This window comes from Acipenser ruthenus, chromosome 21, assembly GCF_902713425.1.
Source record: "Acipenser ruthenus chromosome 21, fAciRut3.2 maternal haplotype, whole genome shotgun sequence".
Taxonomy (NCBI): domain Eukaryota; kingdom Metazoa; phylum Chordata; class Actinopteri; order Acipenseriformes; family Acipenseridae; genus Acipenser; species Acipenser ruthenus.
Genome location: NC_081209.1, coordinates 27,833,296 through 27,850,472, shown reverse-complemented (window position 1 = coordinate 27,850,472; position 17,177 = coordinate 27,833,296). Strand labels below are relative to the sequence as shown.

Below are 17,177 nucleotides of genomic sequence, written 5' to 3'. Positions count from 1 at the left end.
AGCGAGTGTGACTAACACAGGTTACAACTTAAAACACGTGTACATTCCACAACCTGAACCGTGCGCAAAACGCCAGAAGAGCCGTGCAATACTGCATTCACTTGTACTCCACACGGACTAGGAATACCAGAAGCACGTCCCGGACTCACCTTTCACCCCAACGCGGTTTTTGAGATGCGTGTCTCCCACAGTTTCAGAACTTTGGTTCCTTACTCGATTGAGTAATGTAGAGAGTGTCTCTCCAGCAAATAAACAATGCGCGATTCTGCCAGCCAGTCTGTCTCGATTTCACGCTCCTCCCGCGGCTCGCTCTCTAGGTTTCCACAGTGGGAATCCTTCGCTAGCTATGCAATGCAATGCACACACAGTCTGGATCGTGCTTCCACTCTCCACGGCCCGAGCTCCTTGTTATCCTTTCCCCGGACTCCCTTCCCGATTCCTCCCCGGAGTGAGAGCCCTCAGAAGGGCGGTCTTGATGCCGTTTTTAAACCGCTCTGCTCCTCCACGCAGGCGGCAGCAGCGTCGGCGCCATATCTCAGCTGCAACCCAGCTCTCCGCCGCTCCGCGATCGGTGCTTCAACAAAACCGTCCAACGATCAGCTGCAGCGGCCAAGGCATGCAATCCGATACTGTAACTTCAGGAGCCAGATACGTCGGTCCCCGCAAGTTGTTGTATTAAAGATTACTTTGAAACACTTAATATTCCCTGGGTTTTCTGAAAACTTCCAAGTGATTGGTTCTATCTGTTGGCTTTCTTTCCCCCCTCCCCTTCCCTATTGACCTTAAAATACAACGAGTGCACGGTATTCCTCCTGGCACACCCCGCTTACTTTAATCCCCTCCCCAAGAGCTCCAGGACTAGCAAAAAAAAAAAAAAAAGAAAAAAAAATACAAACACCCTCCCCCCCCACCGACCTGCGCGGAGAAAGCAGCAGTCCACGAACCACAGGAAACGACGTCAACGGGATTGCAAGAATACGTATCCAGTGGTACGTAACAATAATAAAAAAATATATAAATATCTAGCCACGCCTCTTCTCCAGTCCCTTTAAATTACGAGCGCTCAAAATGTGTTCCACTCGCGCCCCCTGCTGGCGTTATGAGGTGTTTGAATTGCTCTCTGTTTTATTCGATCATAAATGATCCAGGGGCTCCTCTTATTGATAGAACATTTTTCACATGGTAATTTGTGAAGCTATTCACCCACCATTCTGCCAAGATAGTTTACACACTTCAGGGGCACCAGCGTGCAATAGACCTGCTACGACTGCTAAAACGAGGCACGCTGTATAAAAAAAGCGATATTTCAAAATAGAATTGAAGACTGGTTCTCCACAGAACCCAAGGGTTACAGAGAAAGTATATAACTGGTGATAGTCAGTTCTTTAAAAATATCTCCCAAGAATTACTGATCATATTTTGAGAACGGAGACTACAGTTCACAGGCGCACTATTTAAATGTCATAGTTATTAAAAACATGATGGTTTCATCGGTCTTTTGACTGTTTGGTGGTGCCAGAAAATTTCAGCAGTAGGCTTTGCATAAACGTGGTTATTTCATTGCTCAACAATCCCCACAACTATTTCGCACAGTTACCTACCTTCAAAACTTTATTCTCTGTCCATATTCCTGAAATACTCGTTTTTTTGGGGGACAAACATAAAAATACAAAAACAACTATGTGTGTGTAACATCAACGGAGTCCCAAACGCATTATATCGCGACACGCCCGTCTTTAGTGATGCAGACCAGAACTAACCACCTGAAACCAATGATTGCATTATTGGTTTATCGGGGCGTGTACACGTCACGCGTTCAAGTTATAACCACGCTGTGATTGTAGAAACCCTGCTCGGGGTTATCCTAATGAACACACGTGCGGGCTGTTTAAATAAACAAATCATATACTGCGTACATATCCCCGCTTGCTGTATTGAAGATTGCTTTAAAACACTTGTAATATTCGTGGGTTTTCTGAAAACTACCAAGCGCTTAGTTGTATCGTTTGGCTGTTTCCAACCCTTCCAGTTTCCGATTGACTTTAAAACGGAGCGAAGGTACTACGAGATATTCCTCTGACACGCGCTGCTTCATTTCTAAATTAAAACTTGCAAATATATAACACAAATAATAATACAGAAGTAATAACGCACGGGTTGCATGCATTTGATGATGTCAGTTGGTTTTACATTACAAATTAAGTCATGAAACTGTGTGGTAAAAATGCGTTTGATGTGGAATTTGCAGTTAAAATGCCTTTTAATAAAGACAACTGAAAAATGTACTTCGTTTCATCCTCTCCTTAACCTGATTTCAAGCGATCCTAAATTACATTCGCAACATTATTATTATTATTATTATTATTTTCTAAATGGCGTTTGTATCGAACAGGTACATTCTTTGGAAATAATTACTGAAGGTTGCATTAAAAGTCTGTCCTGTTACATTAACTATATATGTTCATTTAAATAAACAAGAAAATAAGGCATGTATTATGTTGTATAATAATATAGATACACGTTAGTTGTTACCCTGTAGCGTTTATTGTAAAACACTAAAACTCGTTATTCTGAACACAATCTAGTAATTGAAAATAATAATACTTTTAAAAATGTAAACAGGACAGAAGTACCCTCTACTGTCCCAATCAACCTCTTTAATTTTTAAAAAATATCTGTTGAATTTGATATAGCCAATCACAGACAGTGGAACGCAACTTCTTCACCACGTGTGTACCAATCATGACTCGCTTTTCATGGAATGTGTCCAATCCGAACTGGCATCTGACGTCTATGGACCGCACGTATGATTCTTATCCAATTGGAATGGGGATCCTAGATTACAGCCAATGGGAGTAGAGAGGGTGGGCGATCCAGTGGTGAGCGCGAAGTGTTTGAGTCAGCGAAGAAGAAAACCAAATATGGCGGCTGAAGTGTTTGTCTGAGGAAAACAATAACCGATTATTATTTTTTTGTCACTTTTGGCAGCTACAATTAAAGTAAAACAGATACATCCGTTATACAAATAAACGGCGCTTATTAATATGTATATACTTTAACTGAGGGGGGTAGTTGTTATGTATCCCAACACGCATTGTAATGTACTGTAATGAAAATGTGTTTCTAAAACTGACTTTAATAATAACATTATAGTAATACAACTAGAATAGTATTTTATAAGGTAAAACTATGTTAGTGTTTTTTAAGTACCGGTACCAGTACTAGCCACTGTAAAATAGTAACAAAGGAGAAAGGCTTACGCGAACAAAACAAATGAATATAAATTGATTATAAACAGAAAAATACAAGTAGACTGGCTGTCTTGATTGTTTCAAATGCTACATCTGTTTTTGATTTTTTGTCTGAAACAGACGGCGATAGAGAGAGAGCGCAGCTTGATGGAGTGTCGCCTTTTCTTTAAAGGCGCATACAAAGTTATACTAATTGCAAGATGGTTTCTCGTAATTTAGTGTTTCTGATCGACACATCGAGTTCTGGAGACAGGACTGTCTCGGGTGGTGTTTGTGCCCAGGCGAATCTCCTAAAGCACGGTGTTTTGAAAATCCTCAATTATTTTGGATGCAGGTTTGGTTTAGAAAAGGTCAAATGGGGGTACAAATTCTACAACTCGCGTGGAGCCAGGGGCAAAATATACCGAGCTTCCGATTTTAAGGAGCTCAAAGCCAAGAACTTCGAGGATTTCGAAGGGGAATGTCAGTCTAAGTTTGAAGAAAACCAGGCAGGGGAGACTTTGGACAAGGGGAAACTATTGGCACCCAAGGCACAGGTTATCCAAACAGCACTGAAAGAGACTTTGCTGGATTTTCAGTGGGACAGGCCTGACATCACCTCTCCGACCAAACCAGTCCTTCGACCCAGGAGGAGAGGGCAGTTGCCTGGCAGCAAGGTGCCACCGAACCTCGCTTTGGCAGAAGACGAATTATCACTGAAAAGCCAGAATGTGGTGTTTCTCGTCTCTACATGTCCGCACTCCACAGCAGAGCTTCAGGCGTTCATGTGCTCAGGTGGCAGGAGTGATTCTTATAAAGATGTTTTGGAGGACATCCTGCCCAGGGCTGTCCAGGAGATGATTTTCCAGAATAAAGTTGCTTTGCATTGGCTGGATACTACAGCGTGCAGGAAGGTAGGACGCATGACAACTGTTTAAAACCGTTCACTATTCTGTCTCTGCACTACATTTCCACTGTCTTCTACAATCTAAAAACACAAATCTTTATTTGAAGTTCATTCTCTTTTATTTTGACACCATTTCTTACACGTTTTTTTTTCAGTTTTAGGAATATGTAAAATACCTTGCACATAACCCCCAGCACAACATATTACAATAATAAAATAGTTTGTTTTAGAAACTATAACTAAATTCTGATATTAATCACTAAAGCACATTGTGGGGGAAGGGAAGGGATTCATTGTAGCAGAAAGACCTCCCTCATGGGCCAAAACTTGTACTAAATACGTTTTTTTTTTGTGTGTTTTATTACAGCTGATGGAATCTACTGATCATGCTGGGTATGAAGTGCTATCTGAGGTGTTGAGACAGGCTGGTGGGAGTTTAGTGCCTTTTCACGGTATACTTGGACAATCCCTTTTGGGGAGAGATGGTGCAGGAGGATCACCCTTAATGCAGTGCTTGCCCTTCACTGGAGGTTCTCTCATCCATTTGCCTGGAGTAAGGGAAGCAGTGTTCCCCTTTGACTCCAGCATTAATTATCTGATGTCTTCAGAGCGGATCTACCGTGCTGCTTTTCCTGTGCAGTGTGGACTGCTGCGCTGTGGAGAAGGTAAAGTGTATTTAGGAAACTGCATGATGTTCTGCAGGTATTAAACCCCCCTCAAAGTTGACAAAGGCATATTGAACAGAGGGCAGAAGCTTAAGCTTAAGCTCAAGGTTGTTGTAATTGATCAATACGTAAACAATTCCCCTGCTGATGTTTGTTTATTGACGTTGGCATAGACACTGCAGTATTTAGGTATTTTTTAACAAATTCACACTCTAATTAAGCCATGGCCAGATAATGATTTTTTTTTTTCCTTTGGTTAATGTTTTTGTAGCAGACATGATCATTTGCAGCATTTCCCTGGAGTCCATGTCCAGCAGACAGAGCGCTTTGCCCAACCCGGTTAATATAACATTGAAAGAAGCCCTTACAGACTGGAGCTGTCTGAAACCCAGGGCGATGAGAACTGACACCTGGGTAGTTCAACAGGCTAATGAAACCGCTGGGAGTGATGAAGAAAAAATTGCATTTCAACAACTTTTAAAGGAGCTTGCTGTGCAAAGTCTGCATATGGTGGGTTATTTTACAGTATATCTTATTTAAACTTTTATTCATAACCATAAATATTCAGTTATAAGAGAAACACATTTCTACAATAAGTTGTTTTCATTTTGTGCTGTGATAATTATAAGTGTTAATTTGAATGTTTTATTTCTTTAAAAAAAAAAGTGTTTCTATGAAGCAGCAGAGACATAACATTGTGTGTTGTTTTAAGTATCAGACATTTTTTTAGTTTAGGTAATTATTTAAAAGTACAGGTACATTAATCAAGGGACTGTAAAATAGGTTTAAAGAATCGGCTGGAAAATGACTGACTCATTAGCCGTTTGTTTTTGGTTGTTTCAGGTTGTTAGCGTTGATGTGAGTGGAGGTTTCCCTCCCTGCACTGGGGTCCTGTCTCCACTCTCTGCCACCACAGCTCTGCTCACCCTACTTTACCCAGAACCTACATCTGATGGAGGCCTCTTGCTGAACGAGTTGGTGTCCCAGGGTAGCGACGAACTTTCCACAGACTTACCCGACATCGTCTCTAGTGTCTTAAACCATGTTTATGATTGCATAGAGGACGAGCAAGAGAACAGCTCAGGTGAGGTTTTGCAGTACAATTATTCAATGGGTCCTGCAAAACAAAATAACAGTGCTTTTATCATCTCTCTGGGATAGTAGTAGTGCGTTATTGTTTGTTTTGTATTTTTATTTGATTTTTTTATTTTCCCTCTTACTCTTGTAGAAGACCCTCCTGTCCCTGACTGGGCACAGCAGGAGCTGTCCTTGACCTACCCAGGGCCATCAGCTCTTGTGGAGGGATGGTTCCCACTGTCTGACCAGTCAGGAGTTAGTTCCAACTTGATGGAGTCAATCAGGTATTTCATGTACTATGCAAGATTTTGATCTATGCACAATATCTGTGTAAAATGTTCAAGTAAGAGAAACAGTCTAACTGACTGATGCAATGTTGTTACCTGATAGAAGTGTTTCTGTCGGCAGGTTACTGCATGCTGCCCCTGAGGAGGATGAGCTGGATGAAGGAACGAGCTCAAACCCAGAACAGGATCTAACAGCCTGTTTGTCTGAACTATACCAAGGAACAGCTAGGTCAGAAGATTTAGAGCAGCAAGGCAGGAAAAGATGTAAGTATAACTGTCTCATCTCAAATATTGCTTTACTGGAGTCCTACTCCAGTGCTATAAGTTCATGCCACTGCAGGATATGCCAACTGCTATTTTAGTAAAGTCTTTGTGTGTGTGTTGTTTTTTTATTTATTTATTTATTTATTTATTTATTTATTTATTTATTTATTTTTATAACAATTTGTTTTTCTTACATCCCAGCTGGCGGACCCCGTACTCCAGTAAGACAGAAGATGAAGACCATGAGCCGTTCCCTCCAGATGCTGAATGTGGCCCGGCTCAATGTGAAGGCACAGAAGAGTCAGCCAGATGAACCTCATCCCAGCGAGAGGAGACCTGTCAAACAGGGAAAGAGGAGATCGGGAGACAAGCAAGGAGGGAAGGCAGGTCGCAATTCAACACGTAAGCCTCTTAACTGTTCTGCCGCCTCATTAATGTCAAGAGTTGAGATTATTATAAATAAATTAAAATTTCCTCTTGAGATTTTCACGATTTGTTTTTTGTGTTGTCATTCTTAGATTTTAAAAGTGAAGAGGAGCTTCTGTCCCATCTTAAGGAGAGTTACCAGAAGGCTGTGACCGAACGAGACTCCTCTCTGGTTACACAAGTCCAGAACTCCCTTAATCTCATTGAAACATTTCTGAAATCAACAGACAATCAAGAACTGGAGGTGAACTGAACATATTTATTTTATAGGAAGGATATTGATTACAGCTTTGAGTGTGTGGGAAGGGTTCCAATTATCAAGAACTCTCCTCTCAAACCTCTAAATGCCATTAATGGGAATACAGGCGCTCTATTTGATAGCCTTTTGAGTGGAACACTTAATATTCTTTCTTGCTGCACTTGCCATTGTATTTTTCAATTATATTTCTCCCGCTGAGAATGTCTTGTACTTATGTGAGGTCCTAGGAGATGCTGAAGTAAGTTACAGCAAATTAAATACTTGAAAATGATGGCATAAAACATATTCTTATTATAAAGCTGTAAAGGACATGGATTGATGTCAGATCCAAAAACAATTCATTTCATTATAATGGATAAGAAAATGATCGGGTGTCAGATTTGTACACATTGTGGGATAGTAAGCGATTTCAACTCAATATTTAATACTTATTTTGAACTGATGAAATGTGACTGAGGCAGCAAGAGGCCCATTTATGATACACTTAGGGGAAAAAAAATCAATATTTCATCCATCTCTATTGCAGGTGAATTGTGCCCAATTTGTGCAGGAAAACCTTGTTAAGTCCAGCAAATTGATCAGACAACAGTACGCAAACGCACAAGACAATGAAGCAAAGGTTCGCGAGTGAGTATCTAGGGCTTATAATTTATTTGTGCTGTATTTAAATTGCATTTATTTTCATAACAAATAAACTTAAGAACATTCTCAGTCATTTGAAGAAAAACATTTTGACTTTTGTTATAAAGACATTGAAAGACTTCTGTTGAAACATTTGTCTTTGAATTTTAGTTTGTTTTAATATTTCTTCATTGAACAATATTGAGTGTTAATTGGTTATGGATAAATTATTAACAGTTTATTTATTTGAACACATTAATACAGATGTGTTGTGTTATGATACACCAAGTTAAGAGAAATCACAAACACCAGCTTAAACATTCCAGACAGATTACATATATATATATATATATATATATATATATATATATATTATTTGTTTATTTAGCAGACGCCTTTATCCAAGAGACTAGGGTGTGTGAACTATGCATCAGCTGCAGAGTCACTTACAATTACGTCTCACCCGAAAGACGGAGCACAAGGAGGTTAAGAGACTTGCTCAGGGTCAGACAGTGAGTCAGTGGCTGAGGTGGGATTTGAACCGGGGACCTCCTGGTTACAAGCCCTTTTCTTTAACCACTGGACCACACAGCCTCCTATATATATATATAATATATATATATATATATAATATATTTTTTTGTTAATTTTAATGACACTTCTTCTGTGAGCCTTTTTGGGGTCTTCCTTTGGACATGGAATACTTGATGGTTCTATTCCAAAACCAAGAATGATGATGAAACAAAAACATACTACTAATATCGGTCAGTTATTTAAAGAAACTGACATGCAAGGTGATGCAAACCAGGTGGTCATCGTGGACAAACAGGGTTCACCTGAAGTAAACAGGCACGGTTTCCTTTTGGACTTTGATTGGAGATGTAATGCTTGTATTGTGGTTACTGTCCAGGTGCCAGCTGCAGGTTGTGCTGCGTTTGGAGATGTGTCTCCAGTGCCCCTCTGTTCAGACTGACACGGACGGCCTGGAACAACTGGTAGAGGAGGCAAGTAAAACTGAAGAAAGTTTCTTTTGTTTTACTCACTGTATTACAATAAAGAAACATAATAACACGTTTTAAATAACTTTCATTCAGTAAGTTCAAAATAGAACTGAAAAAATGCAGGTGAATTGTCAATTGCATTGCCATTTTCCTTTTATTTATATTACACATGCAGTACTGTTACATTTTATGTGAAATTTTAAACCAAATGCATGAATGTGTTTGTTCTATAAATCCATACTACCTACAGTGCCAGTTAGATTGTATTTGACTTTCTACTGTGTCTCAATCTTTAGTTACTTCAATTAGTAAATAGTGGGTCATAACTGACATCTTGTGGCTGACGAGAGAAGTAAAAAAATGTGTATTTCACACTTCTTGCTTTTCAGATTGGAAGTTGTTTGTAGACCCTGTGTCTATCTGGCTGACTTCATTTTAACTTGGCTGGTTTTGAACCTGTGAAATGTTTTTGGTCACATAGTATTCACTGTTTTTTCTGTAAATCCAGATTACAGATATGCTGCGCATTATCTCCTTGACTAAAGACCCATCTTACCTCACTAAGTTCCTGGAAGAAGAGATCCTTATAGTGTAAGTCTTTAACTGCTTAATTTACATATATGCATCTATTTGGACGTGTTGGTTAAAGTGGTGTAGACTGGTAACACTGCATGGTCTGTATGTAAACTGTAAATATACCCTAGATAAGAGTAGTAATACATATCCGTGTGATTGTACCATCCAGAAGGAACTAAAACCTTAACAGGCAAGGATTATTTTTCTTTTGCAGGTACATCAACACCGTTCCAACGATCCTTGGGGATATGTACTCCAGTCTTGGCACACAGCTGCCTGAAAAGTTGGCTTCGGTTCTTCCTTCAGATTTCTTCAGCGATGAGTCAATGACACAGGAGAGCAACTCTCCAGCTGCTTCACAGCTTTTGGCAGCCCCCAGTACATCCTCAGCTGGGGGGGAGCGTCTTGAAAACCTGCGCACCAGATCAGCCGAGAAAAAAAGGTGAGACTGCCCCCAAGAAAGTGGAATAAAGTGCAGAACATGGAAACTGTGTAGCCAGAGGTGTATATGCAGTGTGGCCTAGGTATTTTTTGTTTTGTTTAAATATTACACCTTTATCTGAACTTGCAGGTATAATGTGTTCTGTAGAATAGATATTTATCGATGTATGCGTGTACCTTTTTAAATGTGTTTGAAATACTACCTATACTATTTTATTTATTCTTTAGGAGTGGTATGCTGACTCGTCATCGAAGCATGAGTGATGCATCTCAGAGTTTACGGCAAATTGAAATGCCCAAGAAGTCTACAAGAAGGGTAAATCAAGACTGGGGGGGGGGGGTACTTTATGGGAAAATCCTGCAATATACTTTTCAAAAGATCATTTGTAAACAAACAAAATGCGCGGAACAGGTTTTAATATTGCTGATTTTGTCTTATTTATTAGGAAAGCGTTAAGTCTCGTCTTTCTTTTGCTGTGGAGCTACCTTGTCCTGAACCACCACCACCCAAAGAAGTAGTACAAGGTGAGTATTTCAAGTTATTTGTTATTCACACAAAGTAACTTTTCTTGGCAGCCAGCTGGGCTCCTTGTGGGTCACACAATCTGGGTGTCGATCCCATTCCCACTTGTTCCTACTTGACCATGTCTCCCCAACTTGGCTAATAAGAGTAATGTGTATTGAACGGGTATTTCCTGCTTAACTTGTGCTTTTTACTAATGTCTCTTTCTGCAGAGGTAACAAAGGTACGCCGGAACCTGTTCAATCAAGAGTCACACACTTCTATTAAAAAAGCTAAGCTACCAAGGAGCCAGTCTGTATCTGCTGTGGAGGGACTGAGGCACAAGCGTTCAAGGTCTAAGGAAGATGTGAAAGGTAATCATGGCATTTTACCTCTAGAACAAAATTATATGCATGCTGTTATATAATATAATATCATACAAATGCACAACAGTATTGAAGTTAATTGTTGAAGGTGTGGTTTCTGCAACCTTTAAAGAAGGAGAAATCTGCTAAACGTAGCTAAACTGGATCTGTCAATACAAAGGTTCTTGTGACTTATTTTTAGTATGTGCTCTTTATGCTGAATGTTGTACTGTTTCCAGTTTCAGATAATCACAAGCTTCTGACTAAAAAGGTCATGGAAACACCTCTGCACAAGCAGGTCTCAAACAGGCTGCTGCACAGACAGATTAAAGGAAGGTCAGTACAACTGAAACTCCAAGGCTGTTTCCATGGCTTCAAAAAAGAAAAGAAAAACTGCTCTTAATTGTTTGGTATTCTTAATGAGAGAGTTAACTGCAGTAATTGGTCGCATATCCGACTGCGGTGGGACCAGAGTAAGGGCGGATATGTAAAAAGGCAGATAAATGAATCCTGTTTTGAATGAATCCACAGCTGTAAGAATTACTATATTCACACAATTATTGTTTTGAGATTCAGCTTTTATTAGGGAGCTCTCCTAAATCCCTTGTTTAGAAAGATACAGGATATTGATGCTTGTGACAAAGTAGCCGTGTGGATGCGTGCATTTGCTGCTGAGTGACAGGCAGGAGATCGAGACGGGAGTTTCAAGCTGATATGCACCGCAGGCAAACAGAATTTATTTGCATATTAACACATTGAACAGCTCACGTGACACTACCAGCAATTGCAGCGCACGGAGCACATACAGCACAGTGTACGAAAACTTTGGTAGGATCTACAATATTTGAACTAATCTTCTCTGTTCAGTAATAAACTAACGTTGCTGAAGAGGTTGGTTAGGGCGGATATGTGACAGGTAGATACACGACGGATTACTGTATTTTAGTGCATAAGTGTCTTAAGATAAATACTTAATTATTGCCAGTGATACCAATAACACATTATTGATGTTTGTACTGTAGTGAATTGTATTTTTTATGTGATTCAGGAACTCAATAACAGCTTCTGAAGTCTGCATTGTGGAGGAATCCCCCGTGAAGCCAGAAAAAGGTGAGTTTGCTCTTCATCTGGCTTAGGTAAGGTAGTCCAGGACTGTTTCTAATCTGGGCATGTGAAACTAGCCATCGGTATCTAAACTGGGAAAACATCCACACATACACCCGCCAATAACCTTACAATATATATTCGCAGCTTGAAACCCCAGCAACAAAGGTGTAGGGAGCACAAACCATCTTGTGTAAATAAAGGTTGCGCACTGAGGTGTTGTAATCCAGTCATTTCCCACCATTAGCCAATGCTCTTCAAATCAATCATTCATTTTAATTTCTGATTGTAGAGACTGACTTGAGAAGGAGCCCTCGAATCAAGAAGCTCTCTTTCGGCAGGAGGCACTCCAGCTCCTTCTACTCCAGTTCCCAGCCCCGGTCTCGGAACCTGGAGAGGGTCCATTCGGCTTCCCAACTGACCCTGAATGATAGCAAAGCAGGTGAGTACGGCACTTGGCTTGCAGGTTATCAGCAAGGTCCACATTTTAGAAATACCTTTTTTCCTTATTTTCAGGATGTCAGTTTTGCATGCCTTAATGTTTTTACCTTTTTTAAATGTGGTAAAATAATCCTCCTGTGATGATTTTCAGTTTACTGTTTTTGTAGATTGCAGTATGTCTGGGGAGGAGTAAACAAACAAAACTACTATTTACGAGCAGGGGAGGTGGCGGTTGGGGGTTACCAGATGGAGTATTGGTGTACTTGCTGATGTCCGGTAAAATGTAGGTCATTTCACTAAGGTATTACTTTTTTTTGTGTGTAATCGAAACAATGCTTGTATTTCAGGCATGCTGGGTATTCAGACCATCAGGTCTCCAGTACGGCTGCTGTTTGGTGCCATGCGCTCTCCCAGCCACTCTGAAGCCTGTGGTTCCAGGGAAGAGAGAAGGGCTGGTATGGAAGAGCAGGTTTCGGAGGAACTAGTGTGTCAGGTACGTACCACACCATGTCACTAATACAGTGCCATTAAATTGTTGAAGAGGGAGCAAAATCAGTTTGAATATTTAATTTATTCGACAGACTCCTAAGAAGACGCCTAGAAAAGCTCATAGGAAGCTATGGAGCCCCACGGGCAGAGGCGTAACTCCTAGGAAGTCTCCACGTACACCCACCAGGATCCCATGCCAAACCCCTGTGATGAGCCCTGTCCTGGGAATAAGATCAGAGACACATGGGTCATCTTCTTGGAAGTTAGGTGGCAGTCCTTTCAAATCTCCTGTCCGGAGAAGCCAGCGTTTGGTATTGGGAACTCCTCTCAAGGATAGCTCACCAGGCAACTGTCTGAGGACACCAGTAAAGAACTTTGTGGAATCCTTATTGCCTGCAAGAACACATGCAAAGTCTGGTATTTTGCAAAGCCCAACCAGAACACCCAAAAAAACTGTGACCTGGTCGCCTTCTCCACAAAAACCCAGACTTCAAGGACAAGCTCATGTGGCGTTCAAAGTACCGGAGTCCCCCTGCAATCCATCTTGCCACTCCCCCAGAATGTTAAGGACACCTAAAAAAAACGGTACCCCAAGAAAGAGTCCTCGGACACCAGGTACGCCGAAAGCGTTAATGACAACCCCTCAAAAAGCATGTACCCTGCAAACTCCTCCAAGATCCCAGAGAATAACAAATTCACCAGCAACTTTAAGGAGCTGCCAGGGTCCATGTGCTCCCAACTCTCCAGTGGGAACTCCACCAAAACAAATTGCCACAAGAACTTCACTGAGAATCAGTGGACAATTAGGCACTCCAAGAAAAGATCATTCACTATTTGAAAATTCCCCCCAGAAGGCAGGGCATTTTACCCCAGAGAAAAAACCTTGGAAAACAAGCTTGGTTGCCCCCCTAACTCCAAGAACACCTAAAGCCTCCAAATCCTGTACGCCATTGAGAAATGATGCTGATGCTGGAGCTGAGCTTTGTGGCAATTCCTCGCCTGTTAAACAACCTGCTAGGACTCAACAGAAAAGTCCTCTCATTCCACAGAGGATTTTTACAAGGTCAGGAGGAACACCTTTGAAAGGAACTCCTCCTAAAAACCCTGTACGGACGCCATTGAAAAGTAGCAATGATAATGTCACACCAAGGAAAACCCTTCAGAAGATGGGAGGAACAACTTTAACAGACAGGCTAGAGACCGCTGATACAACAGCGCTTGCAAGTGCATTTTCCAGCTCCCCTGTTAAGCCCAACACCGTGAGCAAGCCACTGGGTGGCAGAAAGAATCGGGAGAAAGCCCAATTGCTTTCAAGTTCAAGGTCCTGTGGGTACCTGCAGCAGACTGCCAGCACTGATGAAATTAGTCCCCCTAAACTAAAGAGAGCCTTCAAGTCAGACAGCATGGGCAGCACCCAGACAGGTGTTTGTAAACAGCTGTCAGGATCCTCGGAGCTCTCGCAGAACAAAGCCAGTTCCCAGTCTGACATGGTATCTGTTTCAGAGAGGCTGGACGACTCTTCCCAGGCTAGCACATGCACATCTGGGTCTTTCGCAACAACAGAAGAGGAGGAGAGCATTGAAATCTCTGAAGCCACAATCCTAAAAACAGAGGATCTTAAAATGAATATTTGTTTCACCAGAAAACCCTCAAGGTCTGATGAGGTGTTTGAATTTTCATCCAGAAAACCAGGAGGCTCCTCTTCCACCCCTGGACCCAGTTATGGGTTCCGTTTGACCCCTGATCGCCAGCAGAGGCGGGCAGCCGCCCGTCTTAGGAGCCCAGAGGAACCCCCAAAGTTTTCCACTCCCCGGACCTCTCGAACACCTAGCCAACGGCGCAGCCCAGCCACTCCAAATACCCCCTCCTACCAGGTAGAGCTGGAGATGCAGGCTTCGGGACTGCACAAACTGAAGTTCAAACGAACAGATTCCTTTAACGCCGGGGAGACTGGTGTAGAGAGTAGCCTGAAGGCGTTACCCCAGGGCAGCACAAAGACAAAAAGAACAGGACCAGCCAGTCCGCTCACTCGTTACCCCAAGCGCAGGGACACCGGATATGCTTCCCCCTCTTCGCTTTGCGCTCATGGTACACCTGGTAAAACAACGCCAGGAAAAGGTGGGGTGCAGACTTATATCTGTCAGTCCTACACCCCAACGCGGCATTCCAGCACCCCCTCCCCTTCTGGAATTGGAGAAGCTGCCCCCTGGACTCCCTCACCTCAGAGACGAGGCAGGTCCACCCCAGAGAGCCTCATCAACTGGCCCCGGAGGAAGAAGGCTGGAGGCGCAGGTGTTGGCAATAAGGATAAGTGGGTAGTAGGTGTGCCTCTTAGCAAGGAGGCTGAAAATTTGAAATTGCTGGAGGATCCTGACCTGGAAGGAGTCTGCAGGCTCCAGGATATTCAATCTTTGGATCATGGTGACAGTCAAGACTCCAGAGAGGCGTTTGGTCTTAGGTCGAGGAAGAGAGGCAGCAGCGAGGCCTTTTCCCCAGATGAGGAGGATGGTCAGAGGAGAGCGAAGAAACCCCTTCTAAGCCAGCTTGAGGATTCGGACATCACTGGAGGTCTGTATAACCAATGGGGAGACAGCGAATCCCTGCAGTGCGACAACCAGTTTTTCATTGACGAAGACTTTGTCATCTCGGGTAAGATCTTTTGGTTTAGACGTGCAGCTTCCCTAAGTCTTTCCAATCGCTGTTCAGCAGAGTTGCACTGACCACCTTACTGCAGACAAAATTATATTAAGTGATTCCACTCTAAGGCATTCTAAGAGCATGTTAAGAACTTAATATATTGACAGGGCTTTTCAACTTGATTACCGTGCTCTGTTGTGGTTCTTGAGATTCTGTTAAGATATACTTGTCATCTGCTGTTAAAGGCCTGTCAAGAAAGTGTTCCAGGTGGTGCTGAATCCAGATTAGCAGAGAGGAGGCAGTTTTCAGGCAGCAGCCTACCAGTTTGACCTTTCTTGCTACTCTACTGTATAATGTAATCGTAATGTATTTTTTTTCTATAGGTGTGACTCCGCCAAGCTGCAAATTGAGGAAGCCTGTATCTGCAAGTGGCCTGCTGGCATTGACTCAATCTCCATTGCTGTATAGGGGCAAGACCCCTTCCTCAAACAAGAAGGGCTATGCAACAGGTAAGTTTGATTGAACTTGTTTACAGAAATGCTTTTTTGAAGTCAGTGGGTTTCACTTCTTCTAATCTAATAATAGATGTAGATTATATGTTTTGCTGTTGGGGCTGTGTCTGTCTGTTTGGTTTGTATGTAAATACTTCTACATCCTTTTTATTTGATTAAGACCTAGGTTCACAGATTGATGTTGTAATCCTTTTCACAGATGATGAGTCCAGCCTGGACACTTCTGCACAGAAGAAGGCGGCAGCACCCATGGTCGGAGAGCAGGACATGTCCCCGTTTAACAGAGCGTCCAGGCAGCGATCAGTGAACAGGCCCTACAGCAGGAAGAAGCTGTTGTCATAGTCCACAAGACTCCAGCTGAAATATTTCATTGTGAACGCTTTGATTTTTTTAGAAGCCTGTTGATTTATTTTCTTCCTATTTTAATTTATTTAAACCTGGGGGAGTCTTTTCAGGTCAATATTAAGCAGTGGTTGCACTGGCTTTGTAGGCTAGAATACATTTGCCCTTGGTCAGTAGGTCAAGCAACTAGGCTACATGTTAGCTATTGTGTAGTATTGCAATTGTTTGTACTTTTGTTCATAGTCAAATGACCACCTTAAGGAAACTTCATGTGTGGAGCAATTCAGTCCCTGCATCCAGTTCAGGAAGTAATAGGACATTTTACTGTTTTTTACTGTAGACAGTTGTGTGAAACAAACAAAAAGCAATATGAGAAGTACTTTGCCAAAAAAGACCTGCGCAGTGGCCTTGAAAAAGTTTTTATGTTTAAAGGCCAGATAGAACAAAAAAATTGGAGCAAATGATTCTGGTTGTGAATTATGTATTTTGTTATGTTTGTCTTTTTTAAAATAAGGTGTCGATATGTAGATTGGTTGTATATATTATACATGTTATTTAAATATTAGATTTGCTAATTAATGTGAATGAATGAGAAATATTTTACATATTCAGTATAATAAAAATTCTTGTTTTCTAATGCAATGGAATTGCTCAGTGGTCAGAAGCCTTTTAAGGGTTTTAATTTCTTGGTTTACAAATATGTTTTCCATGTTTTTGAGGGGTTGGCAAAAAGTGTTTGTATAATTGACTGCCAAGCTGCTTATCTCCAACCACTTGAAGCCAAGGTATCCACTCCCTGCTACTGCCACCCACACAGGTAACAAAGATCAGGCTGCTACGTGATTAGAGTCACGGCGTCTGTATTATCTCAACCGGAACATTTCTTTCTTGTAGTGTGTGTGTGTGTGTGTATATATATATATATATATATATATATATACACACACACACACACACACATGCCAATTGATTCGAAAATAAATTTACCACATGAGCTATGGTGTGTTGATGTGGTAAATTTACTTGTATAT

The 17,177-nt window shown here is 41.6% G+C and overlaps 2 protein-coding genes across 6 annotated transcripts in view; one reads left to right on the top strand and one right to left on the bottom strand.

Annotated features, from left to right (window-relative positions):
• The window catches only part of LOC117428137 (furin-like), a 61,206-nt gene extending 59,457 nt beyond the window's left edge, over positions 1–1,749 (bottom strand). Inside the window, exon 1 of one of the 3 annotated variants that reach the window (XM_058995401.1) lies at positions 1,602–1,749. The gene's annotated coding sequence lies outside the window, so the exon portion shown is untranslated. Of the gene's footprint in view, positions 1–149; positions 803–1,601 lie in introns of those variants that run through there. The other 2 variants (XM_058995403.1, XM_034046803.3) reach the window with 2 other exon arrangements.
• A 1,013-nt stretch (positions 1,750–2,762) lies between these two features.
• LOC117428015 (treslin-like) lies at positions 2,763–16,788 on the top strand. 3 transcript variants are annotated; one of them, XM_058995398.1, is made up of 22 exons: positions 2,763–4,144; positions 4,505–4,802; positions 5,077–5,312; positions 5,646–5,886; positions 6,031–6,163; positions 6,288–6,430; positions 6,632–6,832; positions 6,949–7,100; positions 7,642–7,742; positions 8,647–8,740; positions 9,246–9,328; positions 9,528–9,755; positions 9,983–10,070; positions 10,201–10,279; positions 10,490–10,630; positions 10,861–10,957; positions 11,670–11,731; positions 12,018–12,167; positions 12,514–12,659; positions 12,748–15,304; positions 15,676–15,801; positions 16,004–16,788. In XM_058995398.1, the coding sequence occupies exons 1-22, from the start codon at positions 3,452–3,454 to the stop codon at positions 16,144–16,146; spliced, it is 6,192 nt and encodes a 2,063-aa protein (XP_058851381.1). In that variant the 5' UTR covers positions 2,763–3,451; the 3' UTR covers positions 16,147–16,788. The 3 variants fall into 3 exon arrangements, with proteins under 3 accessions (XP_058851381.1, XP_058851383.1, XP_033902410.3); XM_058995400.1 differs by having other exon boundaries at positions 2,764–4,144; positions 5,074–5,312; positions 12,748–15,223; XM_034046519.3 differs by having other exon boundaries at positions 2,764–4,144; positions 5,074–5,312.
• The last annotated feature ends 389 nt before the right edge of the window (positions 16,789–17,177 follow it).